Source organism: Cherax quadricarinatus, chromosome 97, assembly GCF_038502225.1.
Source record: "Cherax quadricarinatus isolate ZL_2023a chromosome 97, ASM3850222v1, whole genome shotgun sequence".
Classification (NCBI taxonomy): Eukaryota; Metazoa; Arthropoda; class Malacostraca; order Decapoda; family Parastacidae; genus Cherax; species Cherax quadricarinatus.
In genome coordinates, this window is record NC_091388.1 from 4,577,992 (window position 1) to 4,601,643 (window position 23,652).

The 23,652-nt window shown below is 44.2% G+C and overlaps 2 protein-coding genes across 10 annotated transcripts in view; both read right to left on the reverse strand.

Moving 5' to 3' along the window:
- Pcif1 (Phosphorylated CTD-interacting factor 1) overlaps positions 1-13,607 on the reverse strand; it is an 81,232-nt gene extending 67,625 nt beyond the window's left edge. For 3 of the 5 annotated variants that reach the window (XM_070105156.1, XM_070105157.1, XM_070105154.1), the window contains exon 1: positions 13,429-13,607. The gene's annotated coding sequence lies outside the window, so the exon portion shown is untranslated. Of the gene's footprint in view, positions 1-13,158; positions 13,300-13,428 lie in introns of those variants that run through there. The other 2 variants (XM_070105158.1, XM_070105155.1) reach the window with 2 other exon arrangements.
- Positions 13,608-15,795: 2,188 nt separating this feature from the next.
- Positions 15,796-23,652, reverse strand: part of anchor (integral membrane protein GPR155 homolog anchor) — a 98,125-nt gene continuing 90,268 nt past the window's right edge. For 4 of the 5 annotated variants that reach the window (XM_053800278.2, XM_053800279.2, XM_070105159.1 and 1 more), the window contains one exon: positions 15,796-23,018. In XM_053800278.2, the coding sequence (XP_053656253.1) occupies positions 22,805-23,018 (214 nt within the window). In that variant the 3' untranslated portion in view covers positions 15,796-22,804. The remainder of the gene's footprint in view (positions 23,019-23,652) is intronic. The other variant, XR_011394751.1, reaches the window with a different exon arrangement.

The following is a 23,652-nucleotide window of genomic DNA, read 5'->3' on the forward strand; positions in this document are numbered from 1 at the left end:
GTTATCCTAGGTTCTCTACACATATGCTGCTATGTATGATAATTCTATGTAACTGTATTTGTGTATACCTGAATAAACTTACTTACTTACTAACCACGTGGTCGCTAGCTCCTAGGGGACTCTCATACTTGATGTCCTCAATGTCTGAGCTGCCCAGGGTGAACACAAGGTCCAATCTTGGACCTTGTGTTCACCTTTTGTTTGTTTGTGTGTGTGTGTGTGTGTGTGTGTGTGTGTGTGTGTGTGTGTGTGTGTGTGTGTGTGTGTGTGTGTGTGTGTGTGTGTGTGTGTGTGTGTGTGTGTGTGTGTGTGTGTGTGTGTGTGTGTGTGTGTGTGTGTGTGTGTGTGTGTGTGTGTGTGTGTGTGTGTGTGTGTGTGTGTGTGTGTGTGTGTGTGTGTGTGTGTGTGTGTGCGTGTGTGTGTGTGTGTGTGTGTGTGTGCGCGCGCGCTCTGAGATGTGCAGACCAGCTAGCAGCACCTCTAACTCGCATCTTTCAGCACTGCCTAGTACAGTGTAAATGGCCCTCTCTATGGAAAGAGGCAAATGTAGTCCCTGTTCACAAAAAGAAGAGCAGAGCAGAAATCAGCAACTACAGACCAGTGTCACTCCTGTCAATCACTGGTAAGATCCTTGAGACAATAATCTCAAGACAAATGACAGAGTTTTTTGACTACCACTCACTACTTTGTGATCGTCAATATGGCTTCAGGAAAAGTTACTCTGCTGCTGATCTGTTGTTAAACCTCTCCACTAAGTAGCACCAGTCACTGGATGAATCCAAAGTCAGCTGTGTGGTAGCACTGGACATTGCTGGTTCTTTCTACAGTGTGGCACCAGGGCCTCTTGGCAAAACTGCAAGCACTGGGAATTGCAGGCTCTATTATGCTATGTCTCCTCAGTAATTACCTTCATGGTAGTTCTCTAAGGGTTGTTCTCAATGGAAGAGAATCAGCAAGACATCTTATTGGGGCAAGTGTTCCACAAGGAAGTGTTCTGGGACCATTGTTATGGAATGTCTACTTCAATAACCTCCTTCATCTCATCCCAGAATCCCATACATATGCAGATGACTTTACTCTGACATTTACTTATCCAAGAGAAGAAATACCAGCAGCTCTAAGTTACATCAATCATCAGCTTGGGGATACCAATGGCAGGTAACATTTGCACCTGAGAAAATACAAATGATGATGGTAATGTCGGAACAGTAGTAAGTATGAAAGGGAGAGTGTTGGTGCCTGGGGAAGTTATATCCTTGGAGTGAAATCTGACTCCAAACCAACCATGAAGAACCATGTTGTAAATCTTGCAAACAAGGCAACCAGGAAGCTTACAGCACTTCGCCATATCTCGCATCTGCCTGACAGTAGGGGTTGCAAGATTCTGCACGAGGCACAAGTACGCTCACACCTTGAGTATGCTCCACTTTCTTGGTCTGCCTGCCCTTCCCCTCCCATCTGCGACTGCTTGGCAGAGTAGAGAACAGAACAAGATGTCTCATCTCTCGTCTGGATCCATCTTGGATAGATCTGTCATTTCAGCAGAGCCTTCAACACAGGAGGGATGTGGGTGGCCTTACTGTTATGTACAAGGCCAATATTGTCAAAGTACCACACTTGGATCCGCTTCAAGGACAGTGTGAAGCTAGCTTCTATACCACAAGGATGACTCAAGTATGGAACACATTCGTACAGCATTAAAATGTCAACGACAAAGTCAGTTGATCAGATGAAAATGCTAGCCCACAGATGGCTCAAACTTCATCCTGTTCCCTACTTGTATGTCTCATAACAATAAAAATGCTTTCAAATGAGCTGATGTAGGTAACAGCTCTTAGCTTGCCAATAAAGTTAGGAATCCTTAACCTGTAAATAGCTGTCAATAAAGCTAGGGATCCTTAACCTTGTCAAACCCTGTGTAAAAAAAAAATAAAAAAAAAAAAAAAAAAGAGAGAGAGAGAGTATAGTTCCTTTATATAAAGGGAAGGGGGACAAGAGAGATTGTAAAAATTATAGAGGAATAAGTTTACTGAGTATACCAGGAAAAGTGTACGGTAGGGTTATTATTGAAAGAATTAGAGGTAAGACAGAATGTAGGATTGCGGATGAGCAAGGAGGTTTCAGAGTGGGTAGGGGATGTGTAGATCAAGTGTTTACATTGAAGCATATATGTGAAGAGTATTTAGATAAAGGTAGGGAAGTTTTTATTGCATTTATGGATTTAGAAAAGGCATATGATAGTGGATAGAGGAGCAATGTGGCAGATGTTGCAAGTATATGGAATAGGTGGTAAGTTACTAAATGCTGTAAAGAGTTTTTATGAGGATAGTGTGGCTCAGGTTAGGGTGTGTAGAAGAGAGGGAGACTAATTCCCAGTAAAAGTAGGTCTTAGACAGTGATGTGTAATGTCACCATAGTTGTTTAATATATTTATAGATGGGTTTGTAAAAGATGTAAATGCTAGGGTGTTCGGGAGAGGAGTGGGATTAACCCTTAAACGGTCCAAACGTATATATACGTTCATGCGTGTAGAGCCCCAAACGTATATATACGTTTTCTTTGTCATTCATTCAACATTGCCACAATAAGCCTGAGTCACCTAGACATGAGAGAATGGGTGTGCGCATTCACTGTGTGCGGATGCCTGGGTACCATATGCTCTTTTCTTCCTTTTAAAAGAAAGGATTTTTTCTCCTCAAAAAAATTTTGGGCGCTACGCGAGTGAACGTATACAGTGGACCCCCGCATAACGATGGCATCACATAGCGATTATTTCGCATACCGCTTACTTTAATCGCAAAATTTTTGCCGCGCATACCGATTAAAAACCCGCTCACCGATTTTCGTCCGAGACGCGTCCAATGTGCGCCCTCAGCCAGCCTCACATGTGCCGCCCGTCCCATTGTTTACCAGCCAGCCTCCGCGGTAACATCCAAGCATACACTCGGAATATTTCGTATTATTACAGTGTTTTCGGTGCTGTTTCAGGAAAATAAGTGACCATGGGCCCCAAGAAAGCTTCTAGTGCCAACCCTACACCAATAAGGGTGAGAATTACCATTGAAATGAAGAAAGAGATCATTGATAAGTATGAAAGTGGAGTGCGTATAGCCGACCTAGTCAAGCTGTACAAGAAACCCCAATCAACCATCGCTACTATTGTGGGCACCAGAAAGACAATCAAGGAAGCTGTTCTTGCCAAAGGTTTAACTGTGTTTTCGAAACAAAGATCGCAAGTGATGGAAGATGTTGAGAGACTCTTATTGGTGTGGATAAATGAAAAACAGATAGCAGGAGATAGCGTCTCTCAAGCGATCATATGTGAAAAGGCTAGGAAGTTGCATGACGATTTAATTAAAAAACTGCCTGCAACTAGTGATGATGTGAGTGAATTTAAGGCCAGCAAAGGTTGGTTTGAGAGATTTAAGAAGCGTAGTGGCATCCATAGTGTGATAAGGCATGGTGAGGCTGCCAGTTCGGACCACAAAGCGGCTGAAAAATATGTGCAGGAATTCAAGGAGTACATAGAAAGTGAAGGACTGAAACCTGAACAAGTGTTTAATTGTGATGAAACAGGCCTGTTCTGGAAGAAAATGCCAAGCAGGACCTACATTACTCAGGAGGAAAAGGCACTCCCAGGACATAAGCCTATGAAAGACAGGCTTACTCTTCTCATGTGTGCCAATGCTACTGGTGATTGCAAAGTGAAGCCTTTATTAGTGTATCACTCTGAAACTCCCAGAGCGTTCAGGCAAAAGAATGTCCTCAAGGATAATTTGTGTGTGCTGTGGAGGGCAAACAGTAAGGCATGGGTCACTAGGGAATTTTTCTATAACTGGTTACACCATGCATTTGCCCCCAATGTGAAAGATTACCTAACTGAAAAGAAATTAGAACTTAAGTGCCTCATGGTGTTAGACAATGCCCCTGGTCATCCTACAGACGTGGCAGAGCGACTTTATGGGGACATGAGCTTCATTAAGGTGAAGTTTTTGCCTCCTAATACCACTCCTCTCCTGCAGCCCATGGACCAGCAGGTTATTTCCAACTTCAAGAAACTGTACACAAAAGCTCTGTTTGAAAGGTGCTTTGTAATGACCTCAGAAACTGAACTGACTCTAAGAGAGTTTTGGAGAGATCACTTTAATATCCTCAATTGTGTAAACCTTATAGGTAAGGCTTGGGAGGAAGTGACTAAGAGGACCTTGAACTCTGCTTGGAAGAAACTGTGGCCAGAATGTGTAGAGAAAAGGGATTTTGAAGGGTTTGAGGCTAACCCTGAGAGGATTATGCCAGTTGAGGAATCCATTGTGGCATTGGGAAAGTCCTTGGGGTTGGAGGTTAGTGGGGAGGATGTGGAAGAGTTGGTGGAGGAGGACAATGAAGAACTAACCACTGATGAGCTGATAGATCAACTTCAAGAGCAAGAGGCCAGACCTGGGGAAACTGGTTCAGAGGAGGGGAGAGAGAAATTGAAGAAGTTGCCTACTACAAAGATAAAGGAAATCTGTGCAAAGTGGCTTGAAGTGCAAACCTTCATGGATGAAAATCACCCTCACACAGCTATTGCAAGCCGTGTTGGCAACCTGTACACTGACAATGTTGTGAAACACTTTAGGGAAGTGATAAAGGAACGAGAGGTACAGGCCACTATGGACAGATATCTTGTGTGAAAGAAGTCCAGTGACTCTGAAGCTGGCCCTAGTGGCATTAAAAGAAGAAGGGAAGTAACCCCAGAAAAGGACTTACTACCTCAAGTCCTAATGGAAGGGGATTCCCCTTCTAAACAGTAAGAAGATAATGCTCTCCCCTCCTCCCATCCCATCAATCATCACCAGATCTTCAATAAAAGTAAGTGTCATGTAAGTGTGCATGCCTTTTTCAGTTTGTGTGTATTAAAATTAATATTTCATGTGGTAAAAAAAAAAATTTTTTCATACTTTTGGGTGTCTTGCACGGATTAATTTTATTTCCATTATTTCTTATGGGGAAAATTCATTCACATAACGATTATTTCGCATAACAATTACCCCTCTTGCACGGATTAAAATCGTTAACCGGGGGTCCACTGTATATACGTTTGGACCGTTTAAGGGTTAAATTATGGGGAATCAAATACAGAATGAGAGCTGTCAGTTACTTTTTGCTGATGATACTGCGCTTTTGGGAGATTCTAAAGAAAAGTTACGAAGATTAGTGGATGAGTTCAGGAGGGTGTGTAAAGAAAGTTGAAAGTGAACATACTATTGTAATGAGGATATCAAACAATTTAGATAGAGAAAAATTGGATATCACATTGGAGGAAGTATGGAAGAAGTGAATGTTTTCAGATATTTGGTAGTTGATTTGTCACCAGATGTATTTATGAAGGGTGAGGTTAACCATAGAATTGATAAAGGAAAAAAGGCAAGTGGTGCATTGAGGTATCTGTGGAGTCAAATAACATATCCATAGAGGCAAAGGGAATGTATGAGAGTATAGTGGTACCAACACTCTTACATGGGTGTGAAGCTTGGGTTGTAAATGTTGCAGCAAGGAGGAGGCTGGAGGTAGTGGATATGTTGTGTTTAAAGGCAATGTGTGGTGTAAATATTATGCAGAGAATTCTTAGTGTGGAAATTAGGAGGTGTGGAGTTACCACAAGTATTAGTCAGAGGGCTGAAGAGGGAGTTGTTGAGGTGGTTTGGTCATTTAGAGAGAATGGAACAAAACAATGACTTGGAGAGCATATAAATCTGTAGGGGAAGGAAAATGGTGTAGGGGCCATCCTGGAAAAGGTTGGAGGGAGGGGGTAAAGGTTTTGTGTGCAAGAGGCTTGGACTTCCAGAAAGCATGTGTTAGATAGGAGTGAATGGAGACAAATGGATTTTGGGACCTGACGAGCTGTTGGAGTGTGAGCAGGGTAATATTTTGTGAAGGGATTCTGGGAAACTGGTTAGCCAGACTTGAGTCCTAGAGGGGGAGGAAGTACAATGCCTGCACTTTAAAGGAAGGGTTCGGGATATTGACAATTTGGAAGGACGTCTAAACGGTCGTATCTGAGCGCCTCTGCAAAGACAGTGATTATGTATGAGTGATGGTGAAAGTGTTGAAATTGTATTATACAGTATATACCTGTTAATATATACACTATATTGTATCGCACAGTATATACATCTCGGAGTGCAATAACTGAGAACAAGCTGCAAGCTGCAGGCCTTTCACATAGCAACACTATCAGAAGCTCACAATGTTGCAGAAATTAGTAAGAAACCTGGAGAAGGAATCTGCTTGGACTTCCATCTTATTTCTGCAATACTGCAGGCTCCTGATGAAGTTAATGTGAGATGAAAGGCCTGGATCTATCATTCATCTCTCCCGGTGGTATTGCAGGCTCCTGATGAAGTTACTGTGAGATGAAAGGCCTGGAGCTATCATTCATCTCTCCTGGTGGTATTGCAGGCTCCTGATGAAGTTACTGTGAGATGAAAGGCCTGGAGCTATCATTCATCTCTCCCGGTGGTTATTTTGCATCATTTCTGCAATGTTGCAAGCTCCTGATGAAGTTACTGTGAGGGGAAAGACCTGGATCAATAAACCCACTACACTACACAGCAGTGGGTTAGCCACTACACTACATAGTGGTGGGTCACCCACTACACTACACAGTGGTGGGTCACCCACTACACTATGCAGTGGTGGGTCACCCACTACACTATGCAGTGGTGGGTCACCCACTATAGTACACAGTAGTGGATTACCTACACTACACAGTGGTGGGTCACCCACTACAGTACACAGATGTGGGTTACCCACTACACAGGGGTGAGTCACCCACGGCACTACACAGTGGTGGGTCACCCACTACACTACACAGTGGTGGGTCACTCACTACACTACACAGTGGTGGGTCACCCACTACACTACACAGATGTCAGGGGAGACATGATAACGACATACAAGATACTGCAGGGAATAGACAAGGTGGACAGAGATAGGATGTTCCAGAGAGGGGACACAGGGACAAGGGGTCACAACTGGAAGCTGAAGACTCAGACAAGTCACAGGGACGTTAGGAAGTATTTCTTCAGTCATAGAGTTGTCAGCAAGTGGAATAGCCTAGCAAGTGAAGTAGTGGAGGCAGGAACCATACATAGTTTTAAGAAGAGGTATGACAAAGCTCAGGAAGCAGAGAGAGAGAGGATCCAGTAGTGATCAGTGAAGAGGCGGGGCCAGGAGCTGAGTCTCGACCCCTGCAACCACAATTAGGTGAGTACAATTAGGTGAGTACAGAGGTGGGTCACCCACTGCACTACACAGTGGTGGGTCACCCACTACACTACACAGTGGTGGGTCACCCACTACACTACACAGTGGTGGGTCATCCACTACACTACACAGTGGTGGGTCACCCACTGCACTACACAGTGGTGGGTCACCCACTACACTACACAGTGGTGGGTCACCCACTACACTACACAGTGGTGGGTCACCCACTACACTACACAGTGGTGGGTCACCCACTACACTACACAGTGGTGGGTCACCCACTACACTACACAGTGGTGGGTCACCCACTACACTACACAGTGGTGGGTCACCCACTACACTACACAGTGGTGGGTCACCCACTACAGTGGTGGGTCACCCACTGCACTACACAGTGGTGGGTCACCCACTACACTACACAGTGGTGGGTCACCCACTACACTACACAGTGGTGGGTCACCCACTACACTACACAGTGGTGGATCACCCACTGCACTACACAGTGGTGGGTCACCCACTACACTACACAGTGGTGGGTCACCCACTACACTACACAGTGGTGGGTCACCCACTACACTACACAGTGGTGGGTCACCCACTACACTACAGTGGTGGGTCACCCACTACACTACACAGTGGTGGGTCACCCACTACACTACACAGTGGTGGGTCACCCACTACACTACACAGTGGTGGGTCACCCACTACACTACACAGTGGTGGGTCACCCACTACACTACACAGTGGTGGGTCACCCACTACACTACACAGTGGTGGGTCACCCACTACACTACAGTGGTGGGTCACCCACTGCACTACACAGTGGTGGGTCACCCACTACACTACACAGTGGTGGGTCACCCACTACACTACAGTGGTGGGTCACCCACTACACTACACAGTGGTGGGTCACCCACTACACTACACAGTGGTGGGTCACCCACTACACTACACAGTGGTGGGTCACCCACTACACTACACAGTGGTGGGTCACCCACTACACTACAGTGGTGGGTCACCCACTGCACTACACAGTGGTGGGTCACCCACTACACAGTGGTGGGTCACCCACTACACTACACGGTGGTGGGTCACCCACTACACTACACAGTGGTGGGTCACCCACTACACTACACAGTGGTGGGTCACCCACTACACTACACAGTGGTGGGTCACCCACTACACTACACAGTGGTGGGTCACCCACTACACTACACAGTGGTGGGTCACCCACTACACTACACAGTGGTGGGTCACCCACTACACTACACAGATGTCAGGGGAGACATGATAACGACATACAAGATACTGCGGGGAATAGACAAGGTGGACAGAGATAGGATGTTCCAGAGAGGGGACACAGGGACAAGGGGTCACAACTGGAAGCTGAAGACTCAGACGAGTCACAGGGACGTTAGGAAGTATTTCTTCAGTCACAGAGTTGTCAGCAAGTGCAATAGCCTAGCAAGTGAAGTAGTGGAGGCAGGAACCATACATAGTTTTAAGAAGAGGTATGACAAAGCTCAGGAAGCAGAGAGAGAGAGGATCCAGTAGCGATCAGTGAAGAGGCGGGGCCAGGAGCTGAGTCTCGACCCCTGCAACCACAATTAGGTGAGTACAATTAGGTGAGTACAGAGGTGGGTCACCCACTGCACTACACAGTGGTGGGTCACCCACTACACTACACAGTGGTGGGTCACCCACTACACTACACAGTGGTGGGTCACCCACTACACTACACAGTGGTGGGTCACCCACTACACTACACAGTGGTGGGTCACCCACTACACTACACAGTGGTGGGTCACCCACTACACTACACAGTGGTGGGTCACCCACTGCACTACACAGTGGTGCGTCACCCACTACACTACACAGTGGTGGGTCACCCACTACACTACAGTGGTGGGTCACCCACTACACTACACAGTGGTGGGTCACCCACTACACTACACAGTGGTGGGTCACCCACTACACTACACAGTGGTGGGTCACCCACTACACTACAGTGGTGGGTCACCCACTACACTACAGTGGTGGGTCACCCACTGCACTACACAGTGGTGGGTCACCCACTACACTACACAGTGGTGGGTCACCCACTACACTACAGTGGTGGGTCACCCACTACACTACACAGTGGTGGGTCACCCACTACACTACACAGTGGTGGGTCACCCACTACACTACACAGTGGTGGGTCACCCACTACACTACACAGTGGTGGGTCACCCACTACACTACACAGTGGTGGGTCACCCACTACACTACACAGTGGTGGGTCACCCACTACACTACAGTGGTGGGTCACCCACTGCACTACACAGTGGTGGGTCACCCACTACACTACACAGTGGTGGGTCACCCACTACACTACACGGTGGTGGGTCACCCACTACACTACACAGTGGTGGGTCACCCACTACACTACACAGTGGTGGGTCACCCACTACACTACACAGTGGTGGGTCACCCACTACACTACACAGTGGTGGGTCACCCACTACACTACACAGATGTCAGGGGAGACATGATAACGACATACAAGATACTGCGGGGAATAGACAAGGTGGACAGAGATAGGATGTTCCAGAGAGGGGACACAGGGACAAGGGGTCACAACTGGAAGCTGAAGACTCAGACGAGTCACAGGGACGTTAGGAAGTATTTCTTCAGTCATAGAGTTGTCAGCAAGTGCAATAGCCTAGCAAGTGAAGTAGTGGAGGCAGGAACCATACATAGTTTTAAGAAGAGGTATGACAAAGCTCAGGAAGCAGAGAGAGAGAGGATCCAGTAGCGATCAGTGAAGAGGCGGGGCCAGGAGCTGAGTCTCGACCCCTGCAACCACAATTAGGTGAGTACAATTAGGCGAGTACAGAGGTGGGTCACCCACTGCACTACACAGTGGTGGGTCACCCACTACACTACACAGTGGTGGGTCACCCACTACACTACACAGTGGTGGGTCACCCACTGCACTACACAGTGGTGGGTCACCCACTGCACTACACAGTGGTGGGTCACCCACTACACTACACAGTGGTGGGTCACCCACTACACTACACAGTGGTGGGTCACCCACTGCACTACACAGTGGTGGGTCACCCACTACACTAGTGGTGGGTCACCCACTACACTAGTGGTGGGTCACCCACTACACTAGTGGTGGGTCACCCACTACACTAGTGGTGGGTCACCCACTACACTAGTGGTGGGTCACCCACTACACTAGTGGTGGGTCACCCACTACACTAGTGGTGGGTCACCCACTACACTAGTGGTGGGTCACCCACTACACTAGTGGTGGGTCACCCACTACACTAGTGGTGGGTCACCCACTACACTAGTGGTGGGTCACCCACTACACTAGTGGTGGGTCACCCACTACACTAGTGGTGGGTCACCCACTACACTAGTGGTGGGTCACCCACTACACTAGTGGTGGGTCACCCACTACACTAGTGGTGGGTCACCCACTACACTAGTGGTGGGTCACCCACTACACTAGTGGTGGGTCACCCACTACACTAGTGGTGGGTCACCCACTACACTACACAGTTGTGGGTCACCCACTACACTACACAGTGGTGGGTCACCCACTACACTACACGGTGGTGGGTCACCCACTACACTACACAGTGGTGGGTCACCCACTACACTACACGGTGGTGGGTCACCCACTACACTACACGGTGGTGGGTCACCCACTACACTACACGGTGGTGGGTCACCCACTACACTACACGGTGGTGGGTCACCCACTACACTACACGGTGGTGGGTCACCCACTACACTACACGGTGGTGGGTCACCCACTACACTACAGTGGTGGGTCACCCACTACACTACACAGTGGTGGGTCACCCACTACACTACACAGTGGTGGGTCACCCACTACACTACACAGTGGTGGGTCACCCACTACACTACACAGTGGTGGGTCACCCACTACACTACACAGTGGTGGGTCACCCACTACACTACACAGTGGTGGGTCACCCACTACACTACACAGTGGTGGGTCACCCACTACACTACACAGTGGTGGGTCACCCACTACACTACACAGTGGTGGGTCACCCACTACACTACACAGTGGTGGGTCACCCACTACACTACACAGTGGTGGGTCACCCACTACACTACACAGTGGTGGGTCACCCACTACACTACACAGTGGTGGGTCACCCACTACACTACACAGTGGTGGGTCACCCACTACACTACACAGTGGTGGGTCACCCACTACACTACACAGTGGTGGGTCACCCACTACACTACACAGTGGTGGGTCACCCACTACACTACACAGTGGTGGGTCACCCACTACACTACACAGTGGTGGGTCACCCACTACACTACACAGTGGTGGGTCACCCACTACACTACACAGTGGTGGGTCACCCACTACACTACACAGTGGTGGGTCACCCACTACACTACACAGTGGTGGGTCACCCACTACACTACACAGTGGTGGGTCACCCACTACACTACACAGTTGTGGGTCACCCACTACACTACACAGTTGTGGGTCACCCACTGCACTACACAGTGGTGGGTCACCCACTACACTACACAGTGGTGGGTCACCCACTACACTACACAGTTGTGGGTCACCCACTACACTACACAGTGGTGGGTCACCCACTACACTACACAGTGGTGGGTCACCCACTACACTACACAGTGGTGGGTCACCCACTACACTACACAGTGGTGGGTCACCCACTACACTACACAGTGGTGGGTCACCCACTACACTACACAGTGGTGGGTCACCCACTACACTACACAGTGGTGGGTCACCCACTACACTACACAGTGGTGGGTCACCCACTACACTACACAGTGGTGGGTCACCCACTACACTACACAGTTGTGGGTCACCCACTACACTACACAGTTGTGGGTCACCCACTACACTACACAGTTGTGGGTCACCCACTACACTACACAGTGGTGGGTCACCCACTACACTACACAGTGGTGGGTCACCCACTACACTACACAGTGGTGGGTCACCCACTACACTACACAGTGGTGGGTCACCCACTACACTACACAGTTGTGGGTCACCCACTACACTACACAGTGGTGGGTCACCCACTACACTACACAGTGGTGGGTCACCCACTACACTACACAGTGGTGGGTCACCCACTACACTACACAGTGGTGGGTCACCCACTACACTACACGGTGGTGGGTCACCCACTACACTACACGGTGGTGGGTCACCCACTACACTACACGGTGGTGGGTCACCCACTACACTACACGGTGGTGGGTCACCCACTACACTACACGGTGGTGGGTCACCCACTACACTACACGGTGGTGGGTCACCCACTACACTACAGTGGTGGGTCACCCACTACACTACACAGTGGTGGGTCACCCACTACACTACACAGTGGTGGGTCACCCACTACACTACACAGTGGTGGGTCACCCACTACACTACACAGTGGTGGGTCACCCACTACACTACACAGTGGTGGGTCACCCACTACACTACACAGTGGTGGGTCACCCACTACACTACACAGTGGTGGGTCACCCACTACACTACACAGTGGTGGGTCACCCACTACACTACACAGTGGTGTGTCACCCACTACACTACACAGTGGTGGGTCACCCACTACACTACACAGTGGTGGGTCACCCACTACACTACACAGTGGTGGGTCACCCACTACACTACACAGTGGTGGGTCACCCACTACACTACACAGTGGTGGGTCACCCACTACACTACACAGTGGTGGGTCACCCACTACACTACACAGTGGTGGGTCACCCACTACACTACACAGTGGTGGGTCCTGGTACACACATGACCCACCTCTAGCCCCTAAGGCTCCACAAAACCCACAAAAAAGAAGAATTTCCCGGTAGATTTACCCCATTATTCCTTCACCATGTTGCAGAATGGTGCCATGGGTGCAAGGGGAAGGTGTCAATCAACTTCCAATTGCAATAATCAATCGTGTCAACGAGAAAATAGAAAATAATAGGCGTAACCATCACTGTCACTGTCCAAAGGTAAACAATGTCTGACCAGATGCCGCTGTTATTTTGCCTCATATTTCCTCGGTTAGGCGGCTAATTTGCACTTCGTTGCACTCTGCAACATCCCTGAGTGCTGCAGGTTGCATGGGTTTGGCCACTTACTTTTGTTGATGGGAGAAAACGCCGCTAAGTCATGAATTTCCTTGGAAATTTTGACACACACCCAATCGGAAAGACGCCATCAGATCCCTGGCCACGTCCAGAGGCACCACCCTGGCTCTGACTTGGGCTTCCCCTAACACCCATACCTCATCACCCACACTCTGTCACTCATTCAAACACCCTCCCACGCACTCCATAACCCACCATAAACTCAAACCAAGTTCCACCTCCCATAACCACTAATCAAAACTTTTAAAAATGTGGGTTTGATGAACAGGCGAAGCCAGGTATGGCGAGGTGGCTAAGGGTGTTGAGACGAGGCATGACGTTACAGTCACGTGACCAGAAAGTTCGATCCAGCAACTCCAACAAAATATTTGTTTTCCCGCGCATGACGTCACTTTCCCGCCAAATTTAAACCTTAGGAAACTTTGAAAACTTTACTGAACTAACTTAAAACTTTAACTGATTGACTTACTGACTGCCTGACTGACTTGCTGACGTATTAACTGACTTGCTGACTTATTTACTGACTTGCTGACTTATTGACTTACTGAGTGAATTACTTACTGACTCCCTGACCGACTTACTGAATTACTGACTTAAAAAGTTTTTGACTTACTAAATTACTAACTTACTGACTGAATTACTGAATGACTTACGAACTTAATAACTTATTAATAACCTACTAAACCTAATAACTTCCTAAATAACTTACCAAATAAGTAGTAATCTCTGGCCCAGGAACTGGACCTCAACATTATAACTCTCGAAGTCTCTGTGGTTCTTGATATAACTTGAAGAGTAACTTGTAAGTTATAGTGTAACTTAACATTATTATTATAATCAAAAGAAGCGCTAAACCACAAGGGCTATACAGCCTAAGGGAAGGTAAAGAGAGAGCAGCGGAGTGAACTGTGAGCTGCAAGCTCTGGCTCGGGCACCTACCCTACCCTTGAGGGTCTGGGCATGGTGTCCATCACTATGTATAACTTCTAGTGTAACTTTTACTGTAACTTGTATAACTTACAGTAACTTGTAGTATAACTTGTGGTGTAACTTGTAGTATAACTTGTATAACTTATAGTAACTTGTAGTATAACTTGTATAACTTGTAGTGTAACTTGTATAACTTATAGTAACTTGTATAACTTATAGTAACTTGTAGTATAACTTGTATAACTTATAGTAACTTGTAGTATAACTTGTATAACTTATAGTAACTTGTAGTATAACTTGTATAACTTATAGTAACTTGTAGTATAACTTGTATAACTTATACAAGTTATACTACAAGTTACTATAAGTTATACAAGTTATACTACAAGTTACTATAACTCATAGTAACTTGTATAACTTGTAGTGTAACTTAGTGTACTTGCAGTTTAACTTGTTGTAACTTGTAGTGTAACTTATTTAACTTGTAACTTGTGTAACTTGTAGTGTAACTTGTAACATGCAGCATAACTTGTAGCATAACTTGTAGTGTAAGTTGTAGTAACTTGTACCATAACTTACAGTAACTTGTAGTATAACTTGTTGTAACTTGTAGTGTATCTTGTAACTTGTAGCATATTATTATTATTATAATCAAGGGGGAAGCGCTAAACCCATAGGATTATACAGCGCCCAGGGGAGGGGGGGATGTGGAAGGCATTCAGGCTTAATTCGGGGAACTGGAGCACAGATCCAATTCCCTAAATCAAGAGCCCCTCACCAACATCAAGGAACCTTCCATGAGGGGAACTTGTAGCATAACTTGTAGTGTAATTTGTAGTTTAACTTGAAGTAACTTGTAGTGTAGCTTGTAGTTTAACTTGTAGTAACTTGTAGTGTACCTTGTGTAACATGTAGTAACTTGTAGTGTAACATGTAGTAACTTGTAGTGTAACATGTAGTAACTTGTAGTGTAACATGTAGTAACTTGTCGTGTAACATGTAGTAACTTGTAGTATAACATGTAGTAACTTGTAGTGTAACATGTAGTAACTTGTAGTATAACATGTAGTAACTTGTAGTGTAACATGTAGTAACTTGTACTGTAACATGTAGTAACTTGTAGTGTAACATGTAGTAACTTGTAGTGTAACATGTAGTAACTTGTAGTGTAACATGTAGTAACTTGTAGTATAACATGTAGTAACTTGTAGTGTAACATGTAGTAACTTGTAGTATAACATGTAGTAACTTGTAGTGTACCTTGTGTAACATGTAGTAACTTGTAGTGTAACATGTAGTAACTTGTAGTGTAACATGTAGTAACTTGTAGTGTAACATGTAGTAACTTGTAGTGTAACATGTAGTAACTTGTAGTGTAACATGTAGTAACTTGTAGTGTAACATGTAGATCTGGTTTAAATAAAACACATTATTATTATTATTGTTATTATTATTATTATTATTATCATCAAGCCTTTTTCTATATCTTAAAACTGACTTGCAGATCGAGTTGAAACTTGTAATACTCTATATATTATCTATTGTAATAGATGACTGTATAAATTATCTATCGACTAGTCTAGTATACATATGTCTATTACACTGAATAAATTATACATTCATACAACATAGGTATACACTCATATTATTAATACATGTAAAATATATGAACCCAAAACATGTATAATACATGAAGCCAGCACATGTATAATATATGTTGTTTATGGCTGTAACATGTATACTATATGTTTTTTCATGGTCCAGTATACACCAGCATACAACTATACACACTGGATATACACTAATAAGCACCAAGGATATACAGAAATATACACCAAGGATATACACAGATATACACCAAGAATATACACTAATACAGACCAAGGATATACACTAATATAGACCAAGAATATACATGTACATATACCAGTGATATATGCAGATATACACTAAGGATATACACTAGTATCAGCACCTCTCAGTAAAGACAAGAATACTGCACACACACTATACAACCTTGTATTAGCACCTATTTCTATTTAGACATCAGGATTTGGAGTGTTGTTGGAGTGCAAGCGAGGATATGTATACAAGGGGACTGCTTAGCTGGATTTGGGTCCTAGAGGTGGGATGTACAGTGGCTGTACTCTGAAGGATGAGTGAGGATTTTACAGTTCTTTCGGTGGGAAGTACAGTACCTGTACTCAGAAGGATGAGTATGGATGTTACAGTTCTGGAGGTGGGAAGTACAGTACCTGTACTCAGAAGGATGAGTATGGATGTTACAGTTCTGGAGGTGGGAAGTACAGTACCTGTACTCAGAAGGATGAGTATGGATGTTACAGTTCTGGAGGTGGGAAGTACAGTACCTGTACTCTGAAGGATGAGTGAGGATGTTACAGTTCTGGAGGTGGGAAGTACAGTACCTGTACTCAGAAGGATGAGTATGGATGTTACAGTTCTGGATGTGGGAAGTACAGTACCTGTACACAGAAGGATGAGTATGGATGTTACAGTTCTGGATGTGGGAAGTACAGTACCTGTACTCAGAAAGATGAGTATGGATGTTACAGTTCTGGATGTGGGAAGTACAGTACCTGTACTCAGAAAGATGAGTATGGATGTTACAGTTCTGGATGTGGGAAGTACAGTACCTGTACTCAGAAGGATGAGTATGGATGTTACAGTTCTGGATGTGGGAAGTACAGTACCTGTACTCAGAAAGATGAGTATGGATGTTACAGTTCTGGATGTGGGAAGTACAGTACCTGTACTCAGAAAGATGAGTATGGATGTTACAGTTCTGGATGTGGGAAGTACAGTACCTGTACTCAGAAGGATGAGTATGGATGTTACAGTTCTGGAGGTGGGAAGTACAGTACCTGTACTCAGAAGGATGAGTATGGATGTTACAGTTCTGGAGGTGTGAAGTACAGTACCTGTACTCAGAAGGATGAGTATGGATGTTACAGTTCTGGAGGTGGGAAGTACAGTACCTGTACTCATAAAGATGAGTATGGATGTTACAGTTCTGGATGTGGGAAGTACAGTACCTGTACTCATAAAGATGAGTATGGATGTTACAGTTCTGGATGTGGGAAGTACAGTACCTGTACTCATAAAGATGAGTATGGATGTTACAGTTCTGGAGGTGGGAAGTACAGTACCTGTACTCAGAAAGATGAGTATGGATGTTACAGTTCTGGATGTGGGAAGTACAGTACCTGTACTCATAAAGATGAGTATGGATGTTACAGTTCTGGAGGTGGGAAGTACAGTACCTGTACTCTGAAGGATGAGTGAGGATGTTACAGTTCTGGAGGTGGGAAGTACAGTACCTGTACTCTGAAGGATGAGTGAGGATGTTACAGTTCTGGAGGTGAGAAGTACAGTACCTGTACACTGAAGGATGAGTGAGAGTGTTAGCTTAAGTAAAGTTACATTAAGTTAGGTTAGGTAAAGTTACGTTAAGTTAGGTTAGGTTAAGTTAGGGTCACCAGCAACATAAGCCTTGTATTTCCCCATAAGAAAAACCTTATTATTATTAGCTTCACACAGTATAACAAATAAATTACAATTCCAAAAAGACCATTTAAGGTACAATTTAGGCCATTTACAAGAAATTTTCTCTCAAATAAATGTCCTGAAATGTACATCAATGTCTTTTTTCACATCTTGTAGACATTGCCATACTGTTTTAAATTACCGTGTGCATTTGTGCGCTGATGGCACGCTCTGTGTATGTCTAGATGTTTATGTATACATCTTGTGTATATGCAAGTAGTGCTGTGTATAATATACAGTGCTGTATACAATGTACAATGCTGTATGCAGTGTACAATGTTTGCCAAAGCATGTTAGCATGTACAGCCTCTCCTCACTTAACCCGTAATCGGTCCAAATGTATACAGTGGACCCCCAGTTAAGGATATTATTTCACTCCAGAAGTATGTTCAGGTGCCAGTACTGACCAAATTTGTTCCCATAAGGAATATTGTGAAGTAGATTTGTCCATTTCAGACCCCCAAACATACACGTACAAACGCACTTACATAAATACACTTACATAATTGGTCGCATTTGGAGGTGATTGTTATGCGGGGGTCCACTGTATATACGTTTTTTCAACATTTGAAAATATGTAAAAAAAGTAGATCTTTTGTTTTTGTTTTTCTACATTTGAAAATGTGTAAAAAAAACTTCGATCTACTTTTTTTTTTGTTATATTTGAAAATATGTAAAAAAAACTTAAGATCTACTTTTGTAGCACTACACATGTGAACGTAAATCTGCTTGGACCGTTTACGGGTTAATGACAGAGATAGGGATCTAAGACCCCGTCGGTAAACAAATTTGTTGGTAAATGAGGAGCATATTATAATGGTAGTGGATTTTTGTCAACCATCTTTGACATTATTTTATTGTCACCTTTACACCATTTATAACATTTCTGGTATTTTTCAAATGTTTGTACAGCAGTGTACTGTATATTGTAATAAACAGAACTGAGAAAATCAGCTCTAATATACCATTATTTAAGTATAAATACTGGTCAGAGAGCCTGTCGTAAGTCCGGGGCATCAGTAAATGAGTATGTTGCTAAGTGAGGAGAGGCTGTACTCCAAAAATGTTGATATACAACAACGGAGGAGGGGTGTTAATGTTGCAGTTTAAAAACTGTAGTGTAAAGCACCCTTCTGGCAAGACAGTGATGGAGTGAATGATGGTGAAAGTTTTTCTTTTTCGGGCCACCCTGCCTTGGTGGGAATCGGCCAGTGTGATAATAAAAAAAAAAAAAAAAAATGGCACATCGCTGAATGTACAGGAGAGCCCTGTGTATTACAGGAGGGCCCTGTGCATTACAGGAGGGCCCTGTGTATTACAGGAAAGACTTGTGTATTACAGGAGGGCCCTGTGTATTACAGGAGGGCCCTGTGTATTACAGGAAAGACTTGTGTATTACAGGAGGGCCCTGTGCATTACAGGAGGGCCCTGTGTATTACAGGAAAGACTTGTGTATTACAGGAGGGCCCTGTGCATTACAGGAGGGCCCTGTGTATTACAGGAAAGACTTGTGTATTACAGGAGGGCCCTGTGTATTACAGGAGGGTCCTTTGTATTACAGGAAAGACTTGTGTGTTACAGGAGGGCCCTGTGTATTACAGGAGGGCCCTGTGTATTACAGGAAAGACTTGTGTATTACAGGAGGGCCCTGTGCATTACAGGACCCTGTGCATTACAGGAGGGCCCTGTGTATTACAGGAAAGACTTGTGTATTACAGGAGGGCCCTGTGTATTACAGAAGGGCCCTGTCTTACAGGAGGGCCCAGTGTCTTACAGGAGGGCCCCGTGTCTTACAGGAGGGCCCTGTGTCTTATAGAAGGGCCATGTGTCTTACAAGAGGGCCCTGTGTCTTACAGGAGGGCCATGTGTCTTACAGGAGGGCCCTGTGTATTCCTCACCTCTTTTCATTGGCTTTCAACTTAGTCATTATTAATTATGTTTGATGCTGTCACAACAGTTGTGGAAAGGAATGGCAACCAGCACCATATTTTAATGTATTGTATGTACTGTGTATTTATTTTATTGTCTTGGGCCCAGCTGTATTGAGCACTTAATATATGATAGTGTGAACATGTTATCTGGCATTTTAGATGCATTTCATAATGAAAAAATGCTCTTTTCCACTCGTCTGCAATTTTCGTTTATGGTATGGGGTTCGGAAACCTAGAGCTGTACCAATGGCACCTCCTGTAAGACACAGGACCCTCCTGTAACACACAGGACCTTCCTGTAATACACAGGACCTTCCTGTAACACACAGGACCTTCCTGTAATACACAGGGCCCTTCTGTAACACACAGGACCCTCCTGTAACACACAGGACCTTCCTGTAATACACAGGGTCCTTCTGTAACACACAGGACCCTCCTGTAACACATAGGACCTTCCTGTAATACACAGGGTCCTTCTGTAATAAACAGAGCCCTCCTATACAGTATAGTTTTCCTGAATCCTTCTTGCCTGAGTCATGCATGTCGTAAGAGGCAACTCAAATGCCGGCAGCAAGATGCCAGTAACACCTTCTACTGTATAAATTACTAAATTCAAAAAGAAGTGTATCTTTTTTTTAAGGGTCACACCACCTAGGTGAGAGATGACCAGTGCATTGAAGAAAAAAAGCTTTTGATTGAGCTAAACCATAAATTAACGAGATCACCCAGATGAGTTCAACCAATCCTCCATTCAACCCTTTCCTGATTGGGCAAGGTCAACTGACCCTCTCCTGATAGCTCAGAATGCCAAAGAAACCCTAACCCAAGCAGCTTCTGTTGTGCACCACCAGGTGGCTTTGGGCCACCGTTCTTACAACAACAGTTTTATAACAAATAAAACCTTTGTTATTACAGCACAAAAGTAATTGCAATAATGCCATTGTAAATTAATAAATGAATACAAGTTTATCCTCTAGGTAGTAGGTTGGTAAACAGCAACCGCCCAGGGAGGTACTACCGTCCTGCCAAGTGAGTGTACAACGAAAACCTGTAATTATTTTACATGATGGTAGGATTGCTGATGTCTTTTGCCTGTCTCATAAACATGCAAGATTTCAGATATGTCTTGCTACTTCTACTTGCACTTAGGTCACACTACACATGTACAAGCATATATATACACACCCCTCTGGGTATTCTTCTATTTTCTTTCTAGGTCTTCTTCTTGTTTATTACCTCTTATCTCCATGGGGAAGTAGAACAGAATTCTTCCTCTATAAGTCATGCATGTCATAAGAGACAACCAAAATGCTGGGAGCAAGGGGCTAGTAACCCCTTCTCCTGTATAAATTACTAAATTTATAAAGAAAAACTTTCATTTTTCTTTTTTGGGCCACCCTGTCTGAGTGGGATATGGCCGGTTGGTTGAAAGAAGTTTATCCTATCAATAAGTGTACAGTACTGAATGTGCATCGCTATAGCACCATTGTAAAGCTGAACTTAAGTAAGTCATATCATCATAAAGTTGAAATATTGTAAGTTTAACCATTGTAAAATCGAAATATCATAAGTTGAACCATTGTAAAGTCAAAATATCCTAAGTCGAACGATTGTAGTCAAATATAAATCGAACCATTGTAGTCATCGTATCATTGTTCGTAAACCACTGTACAGAAAAATTCCACGAAAATAATGTACATAACAGACTTACATAAGCTAAACAGACTTAATATATATATAAAATGCCCTAGTTAGACACCAGTACAGTAGAACCCGTATCCACTGATCTCGTATCCGCGGTGTCAGTTATCCACGGTTTACTATGGCCCACAAATAAACCTTAATTTTGCTTAATAATGGCCCCAAAGTGCAAAAATAGAGAAGCTGACAGTTGTTCAAAGTCTAAGAGAAGCTGTGAAGTGCTTCCCATCAGCGAAAAACTTATAATTTTCCACTTGTGCATAATTTATCAATTAAACTTGATAATAGGTATGTATAGCACTTATATATAGTGTTTGCTACTATCCAGGGTTTCAGTATCTATGGCAGGTCCTTGGAACGCATCCCCTGCGGGTACGAGCGTGTTCTACTGTAACTAAAAAAAGCATATCTATTCACAACCACAAAATCATGTGTGGTGTGACACCACATAGCCTCATGCTTCTTATATATAATAATTTGTAAAAATATATTCACTGTGAGCAAGGGGATAGTAACCCCTTCTCCTGTATAAATTACTACGGTGGTACCCCGAGATTCGGCCATAATTCGTCCCAGATGGCTGTTCGAGTGCTGTTACCAAACGAATTTGTTCCCATAAGATATAATGTAAATTAGACTAGTCCATTTCAGACCCTCAAAAAAACACTTACAATAGCCTTTACAATAATACACTTACATAATTGTTCGAGTTGGGAGGTGGCCGAAACTCAGGGTACCACTGTAAATATAAAATGTAGAAAATTTTGATCTTCGTTTTTTGGGTCACAATGCCTTGGTTGGGGGCAACCGATGTATTGAAAAAATATACAACAAGTTATGAGGTTTAAATATCGCAGATCCATAATTTGGAGAGGAAATGGCAAATGGTCCACTAGGTGTGATCATTACAGGACCACAACGGGCCTAATAATGGTTCACTACGGACCGAATTGTCATCTAAGAGTTTTTCTAGGTTGTGGCTAATTTTGAATTGTTACAGCCATGTTGATGTGGAGTTTGTTGATAAATAGTTATAGGGGAGAGTAGTGTTACAACTACTGTCATTAATGTGTCGTTCCTTCGTTAAACCTGAAGCAGCAGCAGCACCTAGCTTTATGACTGTTGATGTTAATATGTCATTTCTTTGTTAAACTTGAAGGAGTAACATTGCGACTTGTCATTAATGTGTCGTTCCCTCGTTAAACCTGAAGGCATAGTGTGCAGCATTAATATCATTGTCATTAATGCATTGCCCCTTCGTTAAACCTGAAAGTATAAAAGAGCGGTTGATCATGGAAGTGATGGAGGTTGTCAATGTGGCGGATAATGCCACCCTGCAGCAGCTGACGGCCGTACTTGACAGCGTCAGTGCGGTCGTGTGCCAGGCCGACCATCAGGAGCCAGTCGACCAGTTCCTTTCCACCAAACACTGCAGCCAGGTTCTTCAGTCTCCACCTGAAATACAAAAACATACGCTAGTACAGCAAGTCCTCGAACAGCATCGTGTTGTTATAACGTCGATGAGAAAAAATCAAAAGAATACAATGAACACAAATCAATGTAAAATAAAAATTTGTAAAGTGTACGATAATTATACAGTAAACCCTAGACTTACAAACATGCTGAGAATCTTCTGTATTGGTATAATATCATTATTATATATTATTTTACACAATACAAAAGGTCCACAATGTGTTTTTAATTAACAACTTCCTGTACTAGCTTCAAATCCACAATTTCCTGCAGCACAATAAGCTCTGTTTCTACTGAAGCAACATCCCAGGCAGAGGATGCAACAACAGGATATCCATCGCTGATAATATCAATTACTGAGACATTCACAAGAAACTCAAAATTTGACTAACATTTTTAGTCTCTCAAACCTGTTTTCAAAATCATTATAAAGTGATTCTAAGTTTCCTGACATCCATGGTGGTTCTTGGAAGGTATCATCCATGGTTACTAGGACACTACTGTATAGTGTTCACTACTATCCAGGTTAGCTAACATCCAAGGTAGTTGTTGGAAGGTATCATCCATGGTTACCAGGACACTACTGTGTAGTGTTCACTACTATCCAGGTTAGCTA